Source organism: Canis lupus, chromosome 14 (genome assembly GCF_003254725.2).
Source record: "Canis lupus dingo isolate Sandy chromosome 14, ASM325472v2, whole genome shotgun sequence".
NCBI lineage: Eukaryota > Metazoa > Chordata > Mammalia > Carnivora > Canidae > Canis > Canis lupus.
This window is the reverse complement of record NC_064256.1, coordinates 5,454,804-5,472,709: the sequence shown is the minus strand read 5'-3', so window position 1 is coordinate 5,472,709 and position 17,906 is coordinate 5,454,804. Positions and strand designations below refer to the sequence as shown.

General features: G+C 36.7%; 1 protein-coding gene across 12 annotated transcripts in view; it reads left to right on the top strand.

Moving 5' to 3' along the window:
- MKLN1 (muskelin 1) overlaps positions 1 to 17,906 on the top strand; it is a 326,298-nt gene that overhangs the window by 216,185 nt on the left and 92,207 nt on the right. For all 12 annotated transcript variants that reach the window (XM_025471680.3, XM_025471681.3, XM_035698604.2 and 9 more), the window contains 2 exons: positions 13,235 to 13,377; positions 14,598 to 14,686. In XM_025471680.3, the coding sequence (XP_025327465.1) occupies positions 13,235 to 13,377; positions 14,598 to 14,686 (232 nt within the window). The remainder of the gene's footprint in view (positions 1 to 13,234; positions 13,378 to 14,597; positions 14,687 to 17,906) is intronic.

Below are 17,906 nucleotides of genomic sequence, written 5' to 3'. Positions count from 1 at the left end.
AAGAAGTGGTAGTATCACTAGTCATGGGCCTGCAGCAAATACACCTCTTCTAGAGGAAGATAATATCCTAGGCGTCAAATTATTTTTAGTTTTCTGTATTTGATATCTACCAAAAATAACAGTTTACAGATAATAGAATTTTATTTTTTTAATTTTTTGTAATTTTTATTTATTTATGATAGTCACAGAGAGAGAAAGAGAGAGAGGCAGAGACATAGGCAGAGGGAGAAGCAGGCTCCATGCACCGGGAGCCCAATGTGGGATTCGATCCCGGGTCTCCAGGATCGCGCCCTGGGCCAAAGGCAGGCGCCAAACCGCTGCGTCACCCAGGGATCCCAGATAATAGAATTTTAGGTACAGGTTTTAAAATAATTGCCCTTAGGGTGTTAAGGGAAAAAAAGGAAATCAAAATCATTATTGAAAAATTTGCAGGGGATCCCTGGGTGACTCAACAGTTTAGCACCTGCCTTTGGCCCAGGGCATGATCCTGGAGTCCCGGGATCCTGGAGTCCCGGGATCCTGGAGTCCCACATGGGGCTCCTTGCATGGAGCCTGCTTTTCCCTCTGCCTCCCCCGCACCTCCCCCCTTGTTTCTCGTGAATAAATAAATAAAATATATTTTTTAAAAATTTGCTTGAAACCTCATGCAATATTGTTAAAATAAATAAATACATGAAAATTAAAAAAAAAAGAATTTTGCAGAGAATTGGGAACTATTAAAAAAAAAAAAGACCACAATAGAAATGAAAAATTTAGTAACCCAAATTGCAAATTGCAGTTATGAGAATAAAAAAGAATTGTCCAAAAACATTCTAAAATGTAATGTGCTTTATGTAAAATGGCAATATTATTGTCCTAGATCACTGAGAAAATAATTGTCAATAATATTAATTTGACAGATACAAAAAATTACTTACCTTTGTAGTTTAATAATAAACTACTACCTGACTTACATATTTCAGAGCACTTAAGAGGGTACTCAGGATATATAACTTAGTTCTGTTATTTTAATTTTGGATAAGTAGAATCCTTATTTCATGAAGTGTTACCATTAATTAGTGCCTTACATATATTTCTCCATATTTGTTTTTAGCGATCTACCTCCCCAGTGACCATATGGTAATTGTAAGGATTTGGTGCATGTACTAGCTACTTTACTGCCCTAAAACTGTGAGAAGTATTTCTATTTCTAACATGTTTTGGTTTTATAGATCATTGATTCTGTTATTCGCAGTAGTTATGTTTTATAAAGTTGCCATGAACTCTGCACTAGTGAATACTCAGCCATTGCTCCTAGGGGAAATACACAGTTAGACTCCTGTGTGTCTTTGGTGATAACGTTTTTCTCTACTAATCAGTATATAACCTTACTTCATGTATGTTTGTTTACAGGCACTGTATGTTATATGTATCATTTATTCATTAGCGTTGAATTTACAGCCATAGTACTATCAATTCATACTTGAATGAAGCTTGAGATAAGAGTCCAAAGAGAATGGATCTCAATATTAGTGAGTCTTGCCACAGGGAAACCAGAGAGTTTTCACAAAGTCTCAGGATCTACCTGATGGCATGTGGCAGACTCTTGAGGAAACTAAGGTTTTGACACCATTAGATTTAGCCAGAGAAAAATGAACATGTTCTAAGAGAACTTCCACATAGTTTTGTGTAGTCATAGGTCCTGTGACTCAGAAATGCTCACATAGAGGTGGCACCATTGGACTCCCATTTCCCTAGCTCTAGGTGCTCCCTTTGCTGCAGGGATGCAATGGCCTCTTCATTAGAACTTTTCAAGCCGGTTTAGCGCCTGCCTTCGGCCCAGGGCATGATCCTGGAGACCCGGGATCGAGTCCCACGTCAGGCTCCCTGCATGGAACCTGCTTCTCCCTCTGCCTGTGTCTCTGTCTCTCTCTCTCTCTGTGTCTTTCATGAATAAATAAAATCTTTAAAAATAATAATAATAACTTTTCAAGCCAAATGGGCACTGAAGGAATGATTGAAGTTTCTCTGGGGCTCAGGGAACTTCTTTGAAATTCCTTTGGAAAGGGGGTATTACTGCCCCAACCTGACACATATTTCCTCTGTAAGGCACATCACAGAAACATTAGATATCACTTCAGCACTCTACTTGGGGATCAAAAGATGTGACACAACATAGATGGTGCAAAGGACATTTGTTTATAGTGTAGTAGAGTTAAACCAAGAAGGTAGAGCCTTGTTTCACCTTAGCTTGGAGAGTAGGCATTGGGCAATTCAGATTTTTTGCCACTCTGTGCATGTGTGGGAATGACTATGGAAGTGCTGCAAGTATTGATTTTGATGCTGAAAATAAATTTTAGTGAGTAGGCCAATTCATAAATAAGGAATCCACAAGTAATGAGAAGTGACTCTACTGTAACTAAAAATTCATTTATCATGTCTTGAACAGATCTGAGAATCAGAAAGAAAAAAGAAGACTCCAAAAAACTGAAATCGTGAAATTTTAGGTTCTGAGAGCCTTTCCTAGGATCTCCTTTTGTTTTAATGTTACTTTATTTGGTTAGTATGTATGTATGTATTTATGACAGAGAGAGAGAGAGAGAGAGAGAGAGGCAGAGACACAGGCAGAGGGAGAAACAGGCTCCATGTAAGGAGCCCGATTTGGGACTTGATCCCCAGATGGCAGGATCATGCCCTGAGCCAAAGGCACATGCCCAACCTCTGAGCCACCCAGGTGTCCCACCCTGAATTTCTGACTTCTTATCCCTGATTTCTAGACTCAAAGGACTCATGGTTAGGGCAGCCCACCCAGATAATCTCTGTTTTAATTAAAGTGAACTGATTTGGAACCTTAATTATATCTATCGTAATTCCTTCACAGCACCTGGATTAGTGTTTGACTATCCGGGAGAAGGTTTGTGTACATCGACCAGGAATTATCCTGCAGTAGCTTCTCACCTTTTGTCTGTAACTTTCATTCACTCAATTCAGTATGTGCAAATTTAGTGGCTGCTGTATGTTACACTCTCTTGTAGGTGGTTGGAGTATATCACTAAGGAAAATCAGTGAGATATAAGCAGGACACATATTCTGCCCTCATAGAGCTTATTTTTTGAGGAGAGAGAAAGACAATACACAAAATAAATAATGTATTAAGAAATGAAAAGTGATATTGCAGTAATCCCGGCAAGAGATTTTGGAAGCTTTTGACTGGGTGGTGGTTACCCAGGTGAGGAAAACTGACTATGAAAGCATTTTGAAAAATGTAAAATCATATGTATACATTTTAAAGACTAAATACAAAAGTTGAATATTGCTTCTCTTTTCTCTTCTGACTGGTATTATTTTTGACTAGGAAGAAAAAGTAGGGGAGATTCTTGATTTGCTCTGTTTTGTATACCTTCTGTCTCTATCACATATTGTTGTAAATAATCTACCACTGATCTATGGAAACTAGGGTCAGAGAGTTCACCTTTCTAAAATTGTGTTTATTCATCCATAAAAATAAGGTTTTAGGGTTATCATGTACTCTTAGGTGTTTTATTTCTGGATTTCTAAATTTTATATTTTATATTATCTGTAAGTCGTTTTCTAAGGTAGTGGGTAAATCAAAGTATAGCTCTATTACTAGTTAACATCACATCTTTTTTTTTTTTTTTGATAGCATAAATACTTATTTTGTATCCATCATAGAATCATAGGACTCCTTTCATTCTACTTCGTGTTGTGGTTAGTTGTTAGTGTGTATTTTCCTCATTAGATTGTAAGATCCTTGAAAAGTAGCATTCTATCTTACTAATTTCTATATTTCCCTTTCAGTGGTATCATGGCGAAGCTGGGAAGTTTGTGTTTGCTGTTTTAAAAAAAAAAAACAAGTATTATGTAGAAAATCAATGTTCTTTAGGAAATGTGGGTGGTAGATTCCAGTCTAGTTCAAATGTTTGACGCATTGTGCAGTGTCCAGCAGGCAGATGTCACATTAGTGAGTAATTATATTTATCTAGGAATGAAATCCAAATATTTTTCTTTTGATTTATGTCTATTGTTTTCTCAAATGGCTACTAAGTTATCAGTACATAAATATTTATGAAGTTGTTTGGACCTAACTACCTAATAAATAGAACTGTTAATATTTATTTTGGCCTTGGATGCCATATTATCTATTGCTGTATAATAAATTACCCCAAGGATGCCTAGGTGGCTCAGTGGTTTAGCGCCTGCCTTCGGCCCAGCGTGTGATCCTGAAGACCCGGGATTGAGTCCCACATTGGGCTCCCTGCATGGAGCCTGCTTCTCCCTCTGCCTGTGTCTCTCTGCCTCTCTCTCTCTTTCTGTGTCTCTCATGAATTAAAAAAAAAAAAAAATCTTTAAAAAATAAATAAATTACCCCAAACTTAGCAGTTAAAATCAAGCACTTACTGTTTCACACTGTTACTGAGGGTCAGGGATCTGAAAGTGGTTGAGCTAGGTGGTTCTAGCTGAAGGTCTCTTGGAGGTTGTAGTCACTGTGTTGGGCAGGACTGCATTTATCTCAAGGCTTGCGTGGGGTTGGAGGAGTTGCTTTCCTGGTTCTCCAGCTTGTAGAGTGCATTCTGTGGGATTTCTCAGCCTCCATAATTGTGTGAGCCAGTTTCCATGATAAATCTCTTATGTATCTTTCTGTCTGTCCTGGTGAACCCTAATTCCCAACTGTCTTCAACTTTCATTGTTCCCCAACTCTGCTTTCCTGTTTTTTTTACTTTCCTGTAGCTGCTGCCTCTCCTCTAAAAAAAGCAATTAGCCCATCATACTCAGAGCTTTGGAGCAAAGACCTACTTTACAGCTTTTTGGCTCCCCTTCTTTCTCTGAGCATGCGCTTCCTTTTTTTTTTTTTTTTTTAAAGATTAAGCCTGCATTGGGCTCCCTGTTTGGAGCCTGCTTTTCCTCCCTCTGTCTGTGTTTGCCTCTCTGTGTGTCTCTCATGAATAAATAAAGTCTTTAAAAACAAACAAACAATTACTTAAGTTATGCCTGTTAAAAACAACGTGTATGATATTCCACTTATGTAAAGAATGTGTGTGGGACACCTGGGTGTCAGCAGTTGAGCATCTGCCTTCGGCTCGGGGTGTGATCCCAGGGTACTGGGATCGAGTCCTACGTCGGGCTCTTTGCGTGGAGCCTACTTCTCCCTCTGCCTGTGTCTCTGCCTTTCTCTCTCTCTCTCTCTCTCTCTCTCTCTCTCTGTCATGAATAAATAAATAAGATCTTTAAACAAACAAAAAAAAAAGAATGTGTCTGTGTGAGTGCATAGAGGAATTAATACCAAAATGGTGGTGGTGGTAGTAGTTATATCAGGATGGTGAATTTGTAATTTCTTTTAAATTTCATTTTTATACTTTTAAAATCTATTTTTAAGTTTAAATTTAAGCCATTTTCTTTGTGGTGTGGCACAAGTATTTTGAGACCTAATGAGAAAACATGGTTTAATGTAGAATCATCTGTGCTGGTGGGAAGTTAATATAGCATGAATGAAAACCCCATAAATGCTTTAAGATCGTAATCATCAAAAAAAAAAAAAAAAGATCGTAATCATCAGAATATTTTATTGGAGTTACTGACACTGCCACGGAAAACCTATTTTTCAGGGTGACTGGTATGTATCATAGGGTTGGTTAAAATGTATGCTTAGTTGCACAGTCTTTCCTTAGGAAAAATTAGATCATAACTCTTGTACTAAAATTATAAGCTCCTTCTGAAGCAGTTTAAGTAAAAGTATGATTTTAGGTAATATCCTTTGCTTTCTGGGGCCAGAGAAGGCAGTTAAGATTGTTTAACAAATAACAGGCACTTCTTTCTGCATAGTCTAAGCAGGTCAGAGGAACTTTAGTAATTATCTAATATAGTTGGTGTGTGTGTGGTGGGTGGATAGGAGTATATTCATTTTTGTAATACCCAGATTATTCTTTTTCTGATGAATCATAACAAGAATATCAGAAAATGTACAAAGCAAGGAAGGAAATATAAGAAAATATGTGAATTTCAGTATAATTTTTAGTGTAAAACTAGGATACCAGTAAATTTATAAAGTGTCTTAATGGTATTTTGTTCAAATTTGTAAAACAAGCATTGTATATTGTATAATACATTTTTTTTATAAATTTTTTTTTTAATTTTTATTTATTTATGATAGTCACAGAGAGAGAGAGAGAGAGAGAGAGGCAGAGACATAGGCAGAGGGAGAAGCAGGCTCCATGCACCGGAAGCCCGATGTGGGATTCGATCCTGGGTCTCCAGAATCGCGCCCTGGGCCAAAGGCAGGCGCCAAACCGCTGCGCCACCCAGGGATCCCTGTATAATACATTTTTAACTAATGTTAATTTACATGGACCTTAAGTGTACGGTATTCATTTTGAAAAATGCACACATAAAAATAATTCTATTAAGATATAAAATGTTTCTATCCCCTCAGAAAGATCCTTTCTGTCTCTTATTGGTGAATCCCTATGTATCTCACCTTCCATACAGAGGCAACCACCGTTTAGGTTCTTTTGGCATGGATTAATTTTACCGGTTCTAAAATTTAATATAAGTGGAGTCATAGAGTAATGTATATATACTTTTATTTTTTTATTTTTTTTATTTTTTTTATTTTTTTATTTTTTTTTTATATATACTTTTATATATGACTTTTTATGCTCAGAATGTTTTTTATGTTCATCCATGTTGTGTGCATCAATATTACATTCTTTTCATTACAGAATACTATTCTGTTCTATGGCTATACCGTAGCTTTTTTTTTTTTTTTTTTAAGATCTATTTATTTTTGAGAGAGAGAGCAGGAGATGGGGCAAGAGGGAGAGAGATTATCTAAGCAGACTCCTGCTGAGCACGGAGCCCAATGTGGGGCTTGATCTCATGAACCATGAACCAAGATCATGACCTGAGCCAAAATTGAGTCAGTTGCTCAACCGAGCTACGCAGGCACCCTGTACCCTAACTTGTTTACCCATCCTTCTGTTTATGACCATTTGCATTGTTTCTGTTTTTGGTGATTATAAATAAAGCTGCATTCTTTTTGAAGATTTTACAACTAATATGTATTTTTTATTCTTCTGGGTACATATCTAGAGGTAGAATTACTGCAGTATAAGGTAGGGATATATTTATGTGAAATTATCAGACTGCCATTTGCTTCAGAGCCTCACATTTAAACACTTAGCATTGACACACATTTTAATTTTAGTGGTTATTGTTGGTATGAAGTGGTTTTAATTTATAATTCTTCAGTAACTAATGATTTAAGAACTTTCTTCCATTTGCTTACTGGCCGTTCATTTATCTTTTTTGTGAATTCTTTTATTTACTTTTTAAAAATGGAGCTGTTTGCTTTTTTATTGCTGAGTTGTAGGAATTGTTTATTTTTCTGGATGTAAGTTCTCAGATATTGAAAATATCTTCTCTAAGTCTGTGGCTTGCTTATTTATTTTTTTTAAAGATTTATTTATTTTAGAGAGAGAATCATGCATGAGAGTGCAATTGAGGGGAGGGTCAGAGGGAGAGAATCTTTAAGAGGACGTCTCCGTGAGCTGAGCACAGAGCCCGCTGCAGGCCCAGTCTCAGGACACGTTAAATCATTACCTGAGCCAAAAGCGAGAGTTAGATGCCTAATGGACTGAACACCCTGCTATACCTTACTTATTTTCTTAATATTAACTTTTATAATTTTTAAATAACTATTAAGGGATTGACATATAATAAACTTCATATTTTTAATGTACAATTTGATAAATTTTTATCCATGTACCTTCAAAAATACTACCATACTTAAAATATTGGGTAGACACATCTGCTACCCAAAAGTTTCCCGTATTTCCTTTTGTCTCACCTACCTCCATCCCCATCTCTAGGCAACGACTGATCTGTATTTTTTCACTGCTGATTTATTTGCATTTTCTAGGATTTTAAGTAAATGGAGAGATACTGTATTTCTGTGGAAAGATCAGATTCCTTTTGTCTGATTTCACTCAGATTATCTTGAAATTCATCTGTATTGTTTGTGTCAGTAATCCATTCATTTTTGTTGCCTAGCTGAATTCTCTTGTATCTTACATATCAATTTATTTATCCAATTACCTATTGATGGACATTAGATTGTTTCTAGTTTTTGTCTATTAACAAATAAAAATGCAATGTAAAGGAATGTATAAGTGTTTGTGGTTCTAATTTGCATCTTAAGAATGTTTAGTGAAGTTGACCATCTACTCATATGCCTGTTTTGACTTCTCTATATGTTCCTTGGTAAAGTGACTATTCAGACGTTTGTTCATTTTAAAATTATGTGTTTTGTGTTTTCTTATTATTGAATCTTGAGGTTTTTTAATGTTTTGTGTAGAAGTTATTTACCAGATATTTGATTTGGAAATATTTTCTTGTCTTCTGTATTCCTCCCTCCTGGCTCCAACTTTCTCTCCTAATATTAGGGGGAATCTTTACTAAGTACAATGCTGGCTGTGGATATTTTATAAATGTCCTCTATCAGTTGAGAAAGTTGCCCTTTTTAAAAAAAAAAAGATTTTATTTATTTATTAATGAGAGACAGAGAGAGAGAGAGAGAGAGAGAGAGAGAGAGGCAGAGATACAAGCAGAGGGAGAAGCAGGCTCCATGCTTGGAGCCCGACATGGGACTCGATCCCGGGTCTCCAGGATCATGCCCTGGGCTGAAGGTGGCGCTAAACCACTGAGCCACCCAGGCCGCCCATGTTGCCCTTTTTTTGTATAGTTTTCTGAGGGTTTCTAGTCCTGAATGGGTATTGATTTTATTGTTGTCGCTCCACAACTTAAAACCCCTTTGTGTTTCTCTACTCCACCTAGACTAGAGTCCAGATTTCATAATATGGTCATATGTTACGCTCTTTTCCAGCAAGATAGTCTGTTCCTCTAACTTAGACTGGCCTTGAGATTTGCTTGACTACCAGGAAATTCTACGAAAATATTACTGCAGCTTCTGAGCAAGGCCTTAATAGGCTTTGTAGCTCTGTTCTCTCTTAGAACTCTGAAAGCGCAGTGCTCTGAAGAAAGCCCACCTGACCTCCTTAAGGATACAGTCTTACATGGAAAGGTTTAATCGTCCCTGTGAAGTTCAGCTTCTTCCTCACTTCCACCCCAACTAAGTCCATTTCTCCAGCTGAGATAGCAACATGATTGAGTCTAGGATCTACTTACTACTGGAAGAACTGTCCATTGAACTCACAGAATCATAAAACCTCATAAATCACTATTGTTTTCAGTCATACATAGAGATGGATCTGGACTTTTCTAGTTTTGTTTCTTTGCCAGCCCTTCCGATCAGAGTAAATGATATTTCCATTTACCCTGTTAACTAGAGTTAGAAGCTAAATCATCATCTTTGATACCTCTCGGTCCTCTTCCTACATCCAGCTATCACTAAATTCCATTTATTCTGTCTCCAAAATACGTCGAAGCTGTCTAATCCTCTTTGTCTCCTACCATTCTAGTCTAGGTCTTCATTTCATCTCATCCTTGAATTACTGTAACAGCATCCTAACTGGTCTTTCAGTTCAGTCTTTGATTTATTCTCCATAAAGCACATTGTGTGTGTGTGTGTGTGTGTGTGTGTGTGTGTGTGTGTGTAATGTTAATCAGATTTGGCTTTCCATTATGTTTAATAGATCTCATCGTGTTTCTAAATCACCCTTCTTATAATGGCATAGAATGCCCTGGTGACTGCCTACCTTTTCAGTTTTAACACATACCACTTGACATTGCTGGTTTTATGTAATAGGTTGAGTAGTGACTATCCCCCCACCCCCAAAGGATATATGGAATCCCAAAATGTGACCTTATTTGGAATAAAGATCCTAGCAGATGTAATTAAGTTAAAGATCTCAAGGTGAGATCATCCTGGATCACATTAAGCCCTAGATCCAATGGGGAGTATCTTTGTCCAACACAGAAAGACACCAGGAAGAAGGCCGTGTGAACCTGGAGACAGATTGGAGTTACACTGGCACAAGCCCAGAACATTGGGAGCCACTAGATACTAGAAGAGGAAAAGAAGGATCCTCTCCTAGAGCTTTCAGAGGGAAATGGTCCTGCCAACACCTTGATTTCAGGCTTCTGGGCTCCAGAACTCTGAGAGAATAAGAGCCACCAAGTTTGTTGTAATTTGTTATGGCAGTTTGAGGAAACTAATAATACAGTGTCTCATCCTTTAAGTCTCAGTTCCCTTGAAGCACTTGTACTGCTAAACCCATCTAAAGCTCTAAAGTCCTACTACACTAGCTCCCTTCTCCCATTTTCTTCCTTTATATCACCCTGTTCCTTATAAATTGTAATTATTGATGTGATTAAAAAGGATTTTTAAAATCACCTTTCTCACATTGAAAAAATATCTCAAGACTGAAATTGTGAACAAGTTTTGAACAGTAAAAATTTTTTTTGTTGCTTAATTCTGTGGCTGAATTTCAAACTATCGTGATAATTCTTTGATTTTCTGTGTGTGTTCCCCCTTTGAAAAAGAGATTGTGGTACATTATATTTTATTTAAAAATTAATATATTAACACATATATTCTAAAGTTGATATATAGTCAGGGTGGAAGACCTTCCTCTGCATGGTGTTCCTTCTAGCTGGACTTAGAATCAAATTGCCATGAGACAGATTAACAGGAGAAAATGAAATATAATAGCTGTACATATGGGGAATCCACGCAGACATGAAATTCCAAAGACAGTGAGGCAATGTGAAGCTTACAAGAGCTAAGGTGAAGGGTAAGTTCTAAGGGTACAAAGGGGAGAAAGTTCATTAGTAAGAAGGTGAAAGGAGATGTTTGGAAAAACAAGGTTTCAGTGTTATGCAGATAAGTTCCTGAGGTAAAGGGGAGCCTCTGTTAATTACTCTCTTCCTGGTACAGGATCTTTCCAGCTGGGCAGTTGATGGGGAAGTAGAGAGCTTTTCCTATATCTGTTGGGTTTTGATTACTTTTAACTTGAAATAATCTTTATACCAAAGTGGCCATCTTGGGGCAGGCTGCCCCTCTCTATGATAGGTTCTAAAATAGTTTTTCTAAAATGTTTGTTCTTGGGGCGCCTGGGTGGCTTAGTCAGTTAAGCATCTCCCATTGGCTCAAGTTATGATCCTCCTCAGCAGGCAGCCTGCTTTTACCTGTCTCTCTGCTGCTCCCTCTGCCTGTGCTCTTCTCTCTCTCTTTCTCTCTCTGTGTCAAACAAATCATTAAAATCTTAAGAAAAAAAAAAGTTTGCTCTTAATGAATTTTATTTTTTTTAGCTTTATTGCTATATCTACAGCACTTATTTCTCCAAATTAAAAATAATGAAAACCTATTTAGTTGTGGAACAGCACTGTTGAATAGTAGCACTACTCAACATTTGTGCTCAAGAGTTAGAAAAATTGAAATTATAAAATTTATGAATAAAGCCAAAATGTGATTAAACATTAATATTTTTAAAATATTAAAATTTATTGCATGAATGTATCAAACTTACTTAACTGGTTTTTCCAGAACATTTAGGTTATTCCTTTTTTTTTTTTTTAAGTAGGCTTTACCTCCAGTTTGGGGCTTGTAACTCACGACCCTGAGATAGAGTCACATGCTTACTGATTGAGCCAGGCACCACGAACATTAAAATTTTACCAAGGTGTGTTTCTTTCTTTTTTTTTTTTTTTTAAGATTTTTTTATTTATTTATTTATTTATTTTTTTTTTTTTTTTTTTTTATTTTTTTTTATTTTTTTTTATTTATTTATTAGAGAGAGAGAGAGAGAGAGAGACAGGCAGAGGGAGAAGCAAGCCCCATGCTGGGAGCCTGGCATGACACTTGATCTGGGTCTCCAGGATCACACCCTGGGCTGAAGGTGGCACTAAACCCCTAAGCCACCAGGGCTGCCCCCAAGGTGTGTTTCTATCAGACCACTGTGTTTTGCTTTGGAATAGAGAGTTTACATTTTTCTTGTGTAATTTTTTTTTTTTTTAACAGAGAGAATGCATATGAGCATGCAGGGAGAGGGAGAGAGAGAATCTTAAGCAGGCTCCATGCTTGGTGTAGATCCCGCTGCAGGGCTCAATCCCACAACTCCTGAGATCATGACCTGACTCCAGATCAAGAGTTGGATGCTTAACTGACTGAGCCACCCAGGCACCCCCTTATGTAACTTTCTTTTTTTTTTAAGATTTTATTTATTCATGACAGAAAGAGAGAGAGAGAGAGAGAGAGAGAGACAGGCAGAGGGAGAAGCAGGCTCCGTGTAGGGAGCCCGATGTGGGTCTCGATCCTGGGTCTCCAGGATCACACCCTGGGCCGAAGGCAGGTGCTAAACCGCTGAGCCACCCAGGCATCCTTATTCTACCTTTGTCACCTGTATTACCCGTTATTAGCCACTGGAGCAAAACATCTGAATCATTTTTCTGAATAGCATTTTCTCCATATATTCAACCAATAGTAGTTTCCTTCTTGGTTTTTATAATTGAAACAATCTACATAATGTAAAACGTGTTCCCTAATTAATTGACCCCATTTTATTCAGTGTGTAACGAAATCTTGAGCTGCATTAGACAAATTTATAGTAGGCCCAGTTTTTTTTAATTAATAAAATTGGCAGGGCTGGTTAGTAAATCTGTTTGTTTTTAAGTTTAAGATTTTATCACTGATTTTGAACATTGAATTTGTTATCAAAGTGTAGTTGATGAGAATATGTGATTGCTATTTTTGCTGTCTAATCTGGTTTTATTTGGTAATTCATAGTCTGTTTATATCTTTTATTGAATGACACACCTTCGTTAGTTATCTCACTAGTCCTTTTCTTCCCCTTCATTTACAGTTCAGGATGATGCTGAGAAAAAGTGGTGGTATGGTAGCCTACACAGGCTGTGTTGTCATACTATTCTTTAGCATTAAAAACATGGTCTACCAGTGCAGGATGGATAGGACAGATCTTATGCATTCTTCGGTTAACTGTGCAAAGTTTTATTTATTTTTTTAAAATATTTTATTTATTTGAGAGAGAGACAGAGAGAGACAGCGAGTAGGGGGAGGGGTAAAGGGAGAGGGACCTGCAGACTCCCCCCCTGAGCAGAGAGCCTGCCTTGGGGCTCCATCCCAGGACCCTGAGATCATGACTGGAGCCAAAGGCAGACACTTATCTGACCAAGCCACAGGCATCCCTGTCCAAAGTTTTTTTAAAGTTGTTTTCTATTTGTTTTAAACAAAGGTTATGATTTGGTTGTTTCTTTTTTTTAGTACTTGATTCTGAAACTTGAAAGGCCTGCTATAGTCCAGAACATCACATTTGGAAAATATGAGAAAACTCATGTCTGCAATTTGAAGAAATTTAAAGTCTTTGGTGGAATGAATGAAGAAAATATGACAGAGCTATTGTCCAGGTGAGTTACGATTATAGGGAAGAAAGAGTTGTCTTCTAAACAAGTTACAGTCTCAGTTTTATCCCTTTGTGGCTAAATCTGCATGGTTTGATTTTTTTTTTCTTTCAAGGAAGAAAAGAATATTTCTACCATTGTATTTCCAGTGGCTTATTTTAATATTGTGGCTTGAGTTAGCCTTTTTTTTTTAACCACCAGCCACTACTTATTATTATTACTAATGAAGAATAAAACTTGGGTTTTTCCCCCCCATCTTATTTTTGAACTGTAAACAATCTCAAATATTTTCAGCTTTAATAAAAATCTTCGCTATAAAAATATAGACTCTATCCAAAGCATTAAGATTAATTGCCTTAATCTGGAAACAATATTTGGGAAATTTAGTATAAATTGGAGACTGAGAAGAGAAAAAGTATGTGATTCTATCTACCATAATGCCTGCCACTTGGAAGGAGCTCAGTAAATTTGAATTTTAAAAATGTAGACCATGAGGAATGAAAGTGTTAATTTGCCTCCTAGGTAATGAAAAATCAGGTAACCATAGAATGGACAAACAAAGCCACATGGAATGTATTTGTGATATAATGTGTCCTGTTAGCACAGTATTTGATATAAGTAAATATTACATCTATACTGCATGAAAGTCATGAAAGTGTTTTAGGACATAGGCAACCTAAAGGTAACTGATTTTCCAATAAATACTTGTTTTCAATTCTAGTTGTTTATGTAGAGAAGTGACATGGGTTTATTTTTATTTAGGATGAAATGGGTGCTATTAAACCAATGGAGTGTTTATTGAACCGTAAAAGGAACATTATTGACATCATAATCAGAATTTTGAAAAACTTAATTGTTTCACAGACTAATATTTGGCTCTGAGTCGTTAGATAGGAAAGTAAATTATTTTAATTTTTTTCTTACTGCTTACATATTTTATGTTTATATCCTGTTATACACTAAGGACACCAGGTACTATCACACATTTCCATGCACTGTAGCCACATCCTTTAATTAACATTGAACATTTTTCATTAAGCCTTATTATATAATTAGGAGAGTACAGTTATAATGCAGTTGATATGAATGTAGAACTTTTGACCTATGTTCTCATGTTTGACTACTTCTTTACATTCTTTTGGTCTTGTAGTTTGTCTAACCTAAAGATCTGAGCATGATTTATGTTTACTAAATTATAAAATCAGATAACCTATTTTTTTTCACAGTGGCTTAAAGAATGATTATAACAAAGAAACATTCACCTTGAAGCATAAAATTGATGAACAGATGTTCCCTTGTCGATTCATTAAAATAGGTAAGGTTTTAGCATTCTGAAATAGAAATAAATTCTTTATACCACCACTCAGAAAACTAAAGCCTGTGGGCTGAATCCTTCAGAACTTCTGTTTTTTAAAATAAGATTTTATGGGAACACTACCACACTGATTATTAACTGGTTATAATGTCTATGTCTTGCATTTGCTCTACAAAGTAGTTGCAAGAGACAAAATGTTTACTGTTTGGCCCTCTGCATCAAAAGTTTACTGTTCCCTGGGCAGCCCCGGTGGCTCAGTGGTTTAGCGCCGCCCTCAGCCCAGGGCGTGATCCTGGAGACCCAGGACGGAGTCCCATGTCAGGCTCCCTGCATGGAGCCTGTTTCTCCCTCCGCCTGTCTCTCTCTGACTCTAATAAATAAATAAAATCTTAAAAAAAAAAAAAAAAGGTTTCTGTTCCCTGCTTTACAAGTTTATAAGTGATATTTATTTCAAGTGGAACCTTTTCCAAATATTTTTTCATTTGAAGGTTTTCTTAAAAGGTATAATGAAATAAATGACTTAATTCAGCTTTGATTGTTTTATGGAAGGTTTATCAAGTTGTTGTAAAGCTATAATATATTCTGAAACTAAATACTGATGAATTAAAAAACTGAATTCCTTAAGGCAATATATTATGGTTATTGTTTCTTTTTATTTTTTTTATTTATTTATGATAGTCACAGAGAGAGAGAGAGAGAGAGAGGGGCAGAGACATAGGCAGAGGGAGAAGCAGGCTCCATGCACCGGGAGCCTGATGTGGAATTCGATCCCGGGTCTCCAGGATTGTGCCCTGGGCCAAAGGCAGGCGCTAAACCGCTGCGCCACCCAGGGATCCCCCCCCATTCTGTTTTTTTATGTCTTTTTTTTTTTTAAGTATAATATTGGTCAAACCAATTAAACTAATCTTGTAGCCCAGTAATATGACGCAATGTAATGTTTATTTTTTTATTTTTATTTTTTTTTAAGATTTTATTTACTTATTCATGAGAGACACACAGAGAGAGCACGAGAGAGGCAGAGACACAGGCAGAGGGAGAAGCAGGCTCCATGCAGGGAGCCCGATGTGGGACTCGATCCTGGGCCTCCAGGATCAGGCCCCAGGTGGAAGGCAAGCACTAAACCGCTGAGCCACCCAGGGTTCCTGCAATGTAATGTTTAAAAAATGCTACTTGTATTTATTTAGCAAGTGTTTTAGCTTAAGATAGTATTTGTTTTTGTTGTTGTTTTTTTAAAGACTTTATTTATTCATGAGAGACACACAGACAGAGGCAGAGACATGGGCAGAGGGAGAAGAAGCAGGCTCCATGTGGGGAATCTATGGGGAACTCGATCCCAGGACCCCAGGATCACAACTTGAGCCAAAGGCAGACACCCAACCACTGAGCCACCCAGGTGTCCCTTAAGATAGTTCTGTAATGCTTCCTCAACCTTAGTATTTTTAGGGTTATTTTGTTTTTCTTTAGGATTTTTTTTTTTTTTTAAGGTAGAAAAGTTGAGGACTTGAATCTTTGAATTTGCATTTTGCATCTGTGTTGCACAACTGAAAATATGTTAAAATTAAAGGAACCAGATCCTTCAAAGAATAATAATAAAAGCCAGAATCCCATGTTTTGATTTGGGAGAAATATTCCTCATTTGGAACAAGCAGTGAACTTCACAGTCATTTTTTTGCCAACCTATTAAGAGGTAGCCTGTTCATTTCATTGAATCAAATAGTTCTCTTTGAAAAAAAGTTAACAACAACAACAACAACAAAAAACAAATAGTTCTCTTTGGCAAAAAGAATATCTAAAGTCTTAATAAAGACTTCTAGAGAGGGAAAACTCCTTTTGCAATAGTTGCACTATCCAGTGTGTTGCTTTTTTTTTATGACTGTAGTTTGTTATTATAAATAGTTGTAAACAGGGATCCCTGGGTGGCGCAGCGGTTTGGCGCCTGCCTTTGGCCCAGGGCGCGATCCTGGAGACCCGGGATCGAATCCCACGTCGGGCTCCCTGCATGGAGCCTGCTTCTCCCTCTGCCTATGTCTCTTCCTCTCTCTCTCTCTGTGTGACTGTCATGAATAAATAAATAAAATCTTTAAAAAAAATAAATAAATAAATAAATAAATAAATAGTTGTAAACAAAAACCTGTTTCTTCTTTTTCCTTTGAGAATTTATGAACAAGCAAAATTTTAAGTATACAGACCATCCAGTTCCTACAGACCCTAGCATAGCTTTAATAGTTCTACGCTTGTGTATTTCAAATATATAAACAGTGAAATATCTTATATTTTCCTATAATAAATTTAGGTTATATCAAATTTTAAAGTACTTACATAACTTCTGTTTTGCTTCATCACACAAAATAAATTTCTTTTTTTATGTTCGAGATCTTTTATTTGTGTGTTTTTGCACAATACCTACAGTCATTGGTTTACTTTGAAGGAAATTATCTACTGCTACTGCTTCTGTAGCTCTCAGTCTTCTAGTATTATTCATTCTAAAAAGTATGAATAAATGTCTATTTAGAGAAGTTGCACAGTCTCTTCCCTGGAAAAGTACTAAAACGGAGTTCTCTTCTGGATGAGTTACACATTCAGCTGCCCAAGAAATTAGACCTCTTTCTAGCCCTGTCAGTCTTTTTTTTTTTTTTTTTCTGTCAGTCTTTAATTACAGGGCATAATGATGTCTTTTACTTAACCCTGGGTTAGTTTCATGGTATTTAGGCAAAATGTTAATTGGAGCTTTTCAAATAATTGTAGATACTTAGTAACTCATTTGTTATTTATGGTATTAATATTTAGATAACTTCATACTCCTTCTCTGTTAATAGTGGTCTGCTGTGTGCTTGCTTTCCAGTCTTTTCAACATTCTTTTGATATATTTTCTTTGAAAATAATAAAGTATTTCTAGTTTATCACCATGTTTTCTTAAAAGATCATTCTGAAAAAGCATTTGAGTGATGTGTAGCCCTCTCTTGATGGTGATTTAGCAGATATATGTTTACCTGCTTGGGATAATAAATTATTAGAATGACTTGTATTTCTGTGGGGTTTTTTGGATTTTTGCAGACTGGATGGTTGTGGAGGCTTTAGGGAGAAGCTTCAGCTCTGGCTGGACTTGGCCTGCATTCTGGATCCTTAGAAGTATTTAGAAGTCTAGAATGAGTACTAAGTCTGGGAAGGGTGCCCTGGTGGTGGTCCTTATGAAAGCAGGTGGAAAGGTGACATTTTAAAA